General features: G+C 51.1%; 1 protein-coding gene across 1 annotated transcript; it reads left to right on the top strand.

The window, feature by feature from the left end:
- Positions 1-295: 295 nt before the first annotated feature.
- On the top strand, positions 296-7,257 carry C29H9orf78 (chromosome 29 C9orf78 homolog). Its single transcript, XM_049833104.1, has 9 exons — positions 296-929; positions 2,202-2,261; positions 2,923-2,974; positions 3,180-3,250; positions 3,540-3,617; positions 4,058-4,255; positions 4,737-4,873; positions 5,628-5,726; positions 6,293-7,257. Exons 1-9 carry the CDS (start codon positions 847-849, stop codon positions 6,382-6,384), a joined length of 870 nt encoding a protein of 289 aa, XP_049689061.1. The 5' UTR covers positions 296-846; the 3' UTR covers positions 6,385-7,257.
- The last annotated feature ends 450 nt before the right edge of the window (positions 7,258-7,707 follow it).

Here is a 7,707-nt window from a genome sequence, read left to right as displayed (position 1 = left end):
GCGGCGGCGGCGGCGGCGGCGGTGGTGGTGGTGGTGGTGGTGGCGGAGCGGCGGGCGCCGCGCAGGCCGGGGAAGGGAGGGAAGGGGAGGGAAGGGGCGGGGGCCGGGCCGCGGCGGGGCGGGGAGGGGAGGAGGCGGCGACGCTGCCCCTGCGAACCCCGGGGAGGCCGTTCCCGAGAGCTCCCCTGAGCGGTCAGAGCTCAGCCCCGGAGCACGGTCAGCCCTTAACGGGGGCCCCCATCCCCCCTCCGTCTGCTGCGGTCGGTGCTTGCTGGAGCGGGGGGAACCCCGGTAGCACGGCCCGGCGGCGGGGACACGGCGCCCCCCGCTCCGGTTACGGGGAGGGGGGACGGGGTCTGGCACCAGCTCGACGCGGTGCAGCCGGGCGTGGAGGAGCCACGTCCTGGGGGAAAGTGGGTTTGGAAACACGAGGCGGTGACAAGCGCTTCCGAAAGCACCTTTTCTCTTCGGCATCCCCGACAGGCACCGCCGCGCAGGGCGGGGGTCGCTCTGCCGGGACGAGGGTAAACAAAGCGACCCTCGTGACTGACACGGGATCTCATCGGGAAAGAGACTTCGTGGCCCCGGGAGGGCACGGAAGAGGGGTCTCGGCCCGACGAGGGGAGCGAAGGGCCGCGCTGCCGGAGCCAGGACAGGCGGGAGCGGAGCCGGCGGCTCCTGCCCGGCCGCGGTGCTGGCGGATGGGTGGTGCCGCCCGGCTTCGTCGCGGGGCTGTGGCGTCATCGCTGCGCGACGCGCTTGGCGCGGAGGTGGAGGCGGCGGCGGTGGCGGGGGGGGGGGGTTGTTGCCGTGTGGCGGCGGTGCCGGAACGCTGCGGGCGACGCCATGCCGGCCAAGAAGTCCTTCCGCCGGCGGAGGGAGGACTCCGAGGAGGAGGAGGAGGACGAGCAGGTCGCCGAGGAGGTCAGGTGGGTCGGGAGCCGGCGGAGAGGCCGGCTGGGGCCGCCGGTCCCGGGGCGTACCGTCGCGCCCGGCCCTGCGGCGGTCGGGGCCCGGGCCGGGACCCCCGGGGTCTGCGTTAGTCCGGCAGTGCCGCGTCCGGTCGTGTCGTGTGGTGGTTCGGTCAGGTAGCGTTGCGGAGTGACAGCGTTGCGTCACATCGCATCGTTCCGTTGCACCGCTGTGTTTTGGTTTCGTGGCGTCACGCCGTCGGGTCACAGCATCGCATCCTCACGGTGCCGCGTCGCGTCGTTTCCCGCAGTCGTGTCCCTCTGCCGCGGCCATGGGGGGATCGCCACCCGGGTACGGGACCGGGGCCGGGCGGGGGGAGGGGGGGACGACGGGACACGTCGGCTCGTCCCCGCGGGACGGGGGGGTGTCAGACCCCGCCGGCAGCTCCGGCCGGGTGGGACGGGACGGGACAGCCCGAGGAGCCGTGCCCTCCCGGGCCGGGAGCCGCCAAGAGCAGCGCTCGGTGGCAGCGGAGCGGCACGGACCCTCTCTTTCTGGCGGGCACCCCCCTCCTCTTCGCTGGCGTTTCCTTCTCTCCCGCTTCCGCCTGTTGGAAATTGGCACCCGCGGGTGGTCCGGTTTGTGCTCGCATCCTTGCGTCGCCAGCAAGGCCTTTCTTGTCAGGGTTTTATCCCTGGGGGATATTTTGTGATGCATGCGTAGTTCACAGCGGATAGCGAAAGACACGCGTGAGTAGGGAAAGCCTAAATACCCGCAGAAACAAAGAACGTGTGTCAGGCAGTGTAGAGAGACTAAGTATTTAAATTGACCCTAAACTTTCTTCGGAGTCACTCGTGCACCGACGTATCTTGACAACCATTCCGCTGCGTTGTAGTCACTTGAGAGCTGCTCCTGATTTGGCTGTAAATTGAGTGCTTTGTTCGCTCCTCCTTCTCCTGAGAAGCGACAGTCATTTGATTAGCTTGTGTTAATTGTTGAAGGAGTAAAGGTGCCCCACATTAGTTCCTGTTACTTTAGCAACCCTTTGTTTTACTGTGAGGAGAATATTGCCTGGTGATCTTAACAGGGGAAAACTAGTGATCCTTGGAATTGTTTAAATAAAGTAAAGTAGAAAATATTTACCTAATTTGTAATCGGAAAAGCGGACACAAATATGCAGAAGTTTTTAGGGCAAAGTCTATCTAGAAGGTCCCGTGTAAACTGCAGAAAATCAAATTAATTGATTAAAACCAAAGCATCAGGTACTAAGTCAGATGTTTTTTCTTCAGGTTAAAAGTTGAGGAAGCCAAAGAAGTTCAGAGCCTCAGAAAGCGACCCAATGGGGTGAGGTAAGGAATGTGGCACCGAGGATGTGAAGTCGTGTTTTGTCCAATGGTGTAATGTAACAGTAAATTTCTCTCATCGTGGGTCTCCTTTCAGTAGAAACGGTTACGTGTTGGATAGTGCCAAAACCATGTTCTTGCTAGAGGAGTTTCTGCATTAAAGCCTGAGGGTGGAGAAGAAGGGGAGTTTGGTCCAGGTGCGCAGTGTCAGTTTACAGCGAGCAAAGTCTGTTCTGTATCACAGCTGTGAAGAAAGAGATTAAGATTGGGATTTACCGTGAAATGTATTTTCAATACATTACTTTTGTACTGCATGCGTGGTTTAAATCGGACACTTTCACACCTCCTCCATCCTAATTTCCTTCTCCCCTCTCACCTAGTGCTGTTGATTAGCTGATAAGCTAGTTGAAATGTGCACCAGAAATGAAATTTGTTCCTTATTTTGGTGACTCCCTGTAAGGCGCTAAAATCTGCCTTAACTTCTCATCCCCCCAAAACAGTAACAGTTCCTCTCTCCCTGTGGAGGGATTGGGAAGATTGACAATTTAGTGTTAATGCAGTGTGTGAGACCACCTGCTAGATTTAGAGAAGGATAAGAAACACAGTATTGTTGGTAATATGTTTCCTTCCACTGAAGTTTATTTACTTTCTTTATCTGCTTAACTAGCGCTGTAGCTCTGCTTGTGGGAGAGAAGTTGCAAGAAGAAGCAACACTTGTGGTAAGTGCTGGACACTTTCATCACCTCGGTGCCAAGATGTAATGATGTGAAAACATCTGTGTGGTCCAGCTGATTGCTGTGCCTGGGGTAGGACTGATGTCACAGCTCAATACTTAAATGTTTTCTGTGTTTTTATCCAGATTTCAAAGACTAGCATTAAACTGGGGGGAAGCTCCAGGGTTTCTCTTTATTTCTTCTTTTACAGGATGATCCATTTAAGATAAAATCTGGGGGAATGGTGGACATGAAGAAGCTGAAAGAAAGAGGCAAGGACAGGTGGGTGCATATGAGCTCTGAAGATCTTTACCTGGACTAGTATTAAATGACAGCTAGTAGTGAAGTAACCAGAAGTTGTGTTGCTTTGAAGAGTTTAACATAATGCAGTTTGGCCAGTTATTGTTACCCTAACTTGTTAAATTAGTTAAAAACAAAAAAAAAAACAAAAAACCCCCCCAAAACCCCAAAACAAAACCGCACACACAAAAAAAGAACTAACAACACCACACACACACACACACACACACACCCCGCCCCTAAAACTGTAAACATTGTGGTTTCCATTTAGGATTAATGAAGAGGAAGACCTAAACTTGGGAACTTCCTTCTCAGCTGAAACCAACAGGAGGGATGAAGATGCTGACATGTAAGTTGTGCTGCGTTGTGTCTGGGATGTTGAATTTGGGGTTGGGTTTCCCCTCATAATTTATTTTTTTCTGTCTTGGATACTGAGTAGTCCCAGAACATCTTCCCAGTTCTCAGTGAAACTTTCACTTGCCCTTTCACCTCCTGGCTGCCAGACTTGAGAAGGCTTTTTCACGGACAAAGATGAGAGGTGCCAACCAGCTGGCTTGGCATTAAATACCAGTGGGAGCCTTCCCTGCTGGCTGTGAAAGAGCTTGGAGGATCTGACCATTTCTTGGACAGTTGCTTCTTGCAATTGATGTTAGCTGAGTTGTTTTGGAGAGATTATTCATTCCTCTCTCCTAGCTATCGGGACAGCGATGCAGCTGTGCTCAGCAGTGCTGGGACAGAGTAGGGAAAACAGAATTATATGGTGTGTGTCCCTCGTGTGCTGCGGTTTAGGATGAAGTACATTGAGACTGAGCTGAAGAAGAGAAAGGGAATTGTGGAGAACGAGGAGCAGAAGGTGAAGCTTAAGAATGCCGAGGATTCTCTGTACGAGCTGCCAGAGAACATCCGTGTCTCCTCTGCCAAGAAGACTGAGGAGATGCTGTCCAACCAGATGCTGAGCGGTATTCCTGAAGTGGACCTGGGAATTGAGTATGTGATTCACATATCTGTTGTTTATCGCCTGAATTGCCAGGATGAGCAACTGTTGATTGGCAGATCAGCGGTATGGCTGGATTATACAGCCCCAGTTTGGCTCTGTGATGGGATTGAGCCTTGTTCTGGATTAGCGCGGTATCTAGCACAGCATGTTCCACACAGCGATGGGGCACCAGTGCGGCTCCATCGTATGGCTTCTGGGAAGAGGCTCTTAATTTTTGTGACTTGAATCTAGCAGCTTTCTGGAGGGTCAGTTTATGCCTTGCACTGAAAGAGGATGCACTAAAGATGCGAGCTTCCCTTTTGCCTTTGAAACAAAGCCTCTGTTTCTATAGTACTCCCTCCTCTCTCAAAAAACACATCAAATACCATAGCAGTGCTAGTACTATTCCCCAAATCCATCCACTTAGCACTTCTGTGCCTAGTACGCTTTCTAAATATGAATGAGTATTTTTTTTCATTGTTTTTCTTCTAGCGCAAAAATAAAAAACATCATCTCAACTGAAGAGGCCAAGGCCAAGCTGCTGGCAGAGCAGCAGAACAAAAAGAAAGACAGCGAAACTTCCTTTGTTCCCACCAACATGGCTGTTAACTATGTCCAGCACAACAGATGTAAGTCTCACGTAGCTCCCCTGACCCAGGTGTGACCCTCTCCTCTGCTGAAGAAAAGCAGTCAGTTGGGACAGAGTCTGATGCAGGAGAAATTAGTTCATGTATTGGCACAAGCAGCTGTCCGATTCCTTTTTCTGAGATGCTCCTATAGACCCCATCGGGCTTTCTTCCATCTGTCAGCAAGGAGACGGACATATTACTCATGGCTTGACTTTCTGCTTTTGAACTCCCAGCTGACACTGCCTCATAAATTTCAAGCCTTTTTCTGTAAGTGGTGTCTTGAGGATGTGCTGGAAATGCCTGTCTCATCTGCAGTTCTAAATGATGGTTTATAATTGAGCGAATCCATTTTCTAGGCTGCCGAAGCAGACAGGTGGTCAAGCAAACACAGACCTTAGTAGACAGGAGATGGGAATTAATTTCCGGGAGGGCCTCTCATACTGCAGCCATCTGGAGGAAAGGCAGCCTTCTGCTGTGTCTGGCCATTCTTACAGGGGTGATTTGGAGTCAGATTTGTGTGTTCTGAAGGAAATGAAGAATCTTTGGGCCACCTCTGATGAAATAGTGCTGCTGAAATTTGCTGTCTCCCATCTTGCATGTATTGATTATCTGCAGAAACTAATTACAAGAATGCTTGTTCTGAGGTTCTGTTGTTTCTGCTAAAGATCAGTTGGAACAAATGCCATAGAAAGATGTCCATCTGAATAACACTGCTCCCAATAATATTCCTTACCTGATGTTTTCCTTCTTTCAGTTTATCATGAGGAGCTAAATGCACCAGTGCGAAGGAACAAAGAAGAGCCAAAGCCTCGTCCACTGAGAGTGGGGGATACAGAGAGGCCAGAACCTGAGCGTAAGTTCCTAATCTGAAATGTCATAAGGAGAGACACTGAAACTCTTCAGGGGTCTTGCACAGAGAAATGATCTAGCTCTTCTTACCTCCTCTTCTCTGGGAGCCCTGAGACAGTGGGGAAATGGAGCAATCTAAGTCCATGAGAGGCTATTGCACTTGAGGTACCCCTACTAGGTCACACATGAAGCCCTCTGGATAGAGGTTGTCTTGAGAGATGTCCAAGGGTCGAGTAGCAAAGGTCACACCTGAAACGTGTTGCCAAAGCTGGCTGACAGGAGTTTGATGAAAGCTGGAATAGCAAGGTGTGCGAGGCTGGGGAGCAGTGACAGCTAAAGCACTAACCTTTCACGTAGCAGGGGGGCTTCCCCCATATAAGAGAAGTGGTGGTGTTAAGGAAATGTCTCCTGTAAAAGTCAGGGAAATAATATTTCCTTCAGTTTCTTTTGAAGGGTCTCCTCCAATTCGCAAACGTCTGGCCAATGAAAAAGCAACAGATGATTATCACTATGAAAAATTCAGGAAGATGAAAAGACAGGAAATAATATTTCCTTCTCTTTCTTTTGAAGGGTCTCCTCCAAATCGCAAACGTCCACTCAATGAAAAAGCAACAGATGATTATCACTATGAGAAATTCAAGAAGATGAATAGGCGATACTGATGAACGTGGACTGAAGTCTTTGCAGTGGTTCTTACTTTCCACTAATAAAGGGTTTTATGTCAATGACCTGAAGTGGAGTTGGGGAGAGTCACTGCCATCACATACCAGTGTTACCTACCAAGCTTTTCTTGTGATCTTGTAGTGAATCAGTTTGCAGGTGATTGTGAACTCTTTGGCTGGTAAAATCTTGTATATAAGTTATTTTCAGTTATAAAACTTCTTTTATAAGAACATGAACTTTCATGTTTGGCATTTTTTAGTGAGAAAACAAACTTGCTTTTACAGATTCTTTCACCCTCCTAAAAAAATCAGGGAAAAAAAGAGATCCTTTAAGAGCAGCAGTGCTGTTTGCCTTGGAAATATAAAGGGCTTTGTAAGAGACTTCTTGTTTGTTCCCAGGGGCCTTTGCTGTGCAGAGCGTGTAAGGCTGAGATGCTGCAGCAGCGTGTTCAGTGCCGCTGCTCCTCAGCCTGGCTTGCAAGTGGTCCGGGAGAAATCACAGTGTTGGCTGTGCCTGGCGCTGCCTCGCTGGGTCTGTCATCAGCGCAAGAAATGACGGCAGATAGTCAGCGCCAGGGATTTTATATCACGTGCTGTGTTGGTTTGTGTCTTTTTCCCTCCTGTGAACTTACTTCTGTAGCAGTTCACTGCATTTTATTTTAGCTGCGAAGAAGAAAAGCGGCTCAAGTTGTAACTGTTGAATTGGAGGAAAATCTCATTTTCAGCTCTTGGGACAGGGTCAGTGTGGCAGCTGGTGACGAAGGCAGAGGCTGTGCAGCCTGCGTCAGCCACGTCTTCCCAGGAGGTGTGATGTGTGGGAACTTGAAGGCAAGATTTGGAACTTTTAAAATAATAAAAGTGTTTTTAAGTGATCGTAAATGGCATTTTTTCTTTCTGGGATACATGCCAGTGGTTTCTGGGTGCTGGTGGTGGTGATGGCCAGGGTGTCCCGTGGCTGTGCAGGTGTCCGTGTCCCATCACTCAGGAGTGGAAACTCCAAAGAGGGGTGGGATAGCCCCAGTTTGACTTTTTTTTTTTTCAGAAAAGGGGAAAGGTGTCTGGGCCGGGTAAACGCGCGAGTTTGTCTCTGAGCCCGTGCCCCCCTGCAGGTCTGGGGTGGCATCCGCTCCGAACACCTGCAAACACGGCACTGCGAATCGTAACGTTGGAGCGGGAGCGCGGTATTTACTCCGGTGTGCCACGCGAGGCCGCCATCTAGCTAATTACAGCCTCGGGCGGCGGCTCCCCTCCCCGGGCGCCCGTCCAACATGGCGGCCGCCCTCACGGCCCGCCCCGCCTCTGCCCGTACCCAAGATGGCGGCG

The sequence above is a fragment of the Accipiter gentilis genome, chromosome 29, assembly GCF_929443795.1.
Source record: "Accipiter gentilis chromosome 29, bAccGen1.1, whole genome shotgun sequence".
Classification (NCBI taxonomy): domain Eukaryota; kingdom Metazoa; phylum Chordata; class Aves; order Accipitriformes; family Accipitridae; genus Astur; species Astur gentilis.
Note: the sequence above shows the minus strand (reverse complement) of the source record. Positions and strands in the feature narration are given on the sequence as shown.

Coding starts and splice junctions, on each gene's coding strand:
- C29H9orf78 (XM_049833104.1), top strand. CDS start 847: ATGCCGGCCAAGAAGTCCTTCCGCCGGCGGAGGGAGGACTCCGAGGAG. Junction 3,251..3,539: donor AAAGAAAGAGGCAAGGACAG/GTGGGTGCATAT, acceptor GTTTCCATTTAG/GATTAATGAAGAGGAAGACC. Junction 4,256..4,736: donor GAAGTGGACCTGGGAATTGA/GTATGTGATTCA, acceptor TTTTTCTTCTAG/CGCAAAAATAAAAAACATCA.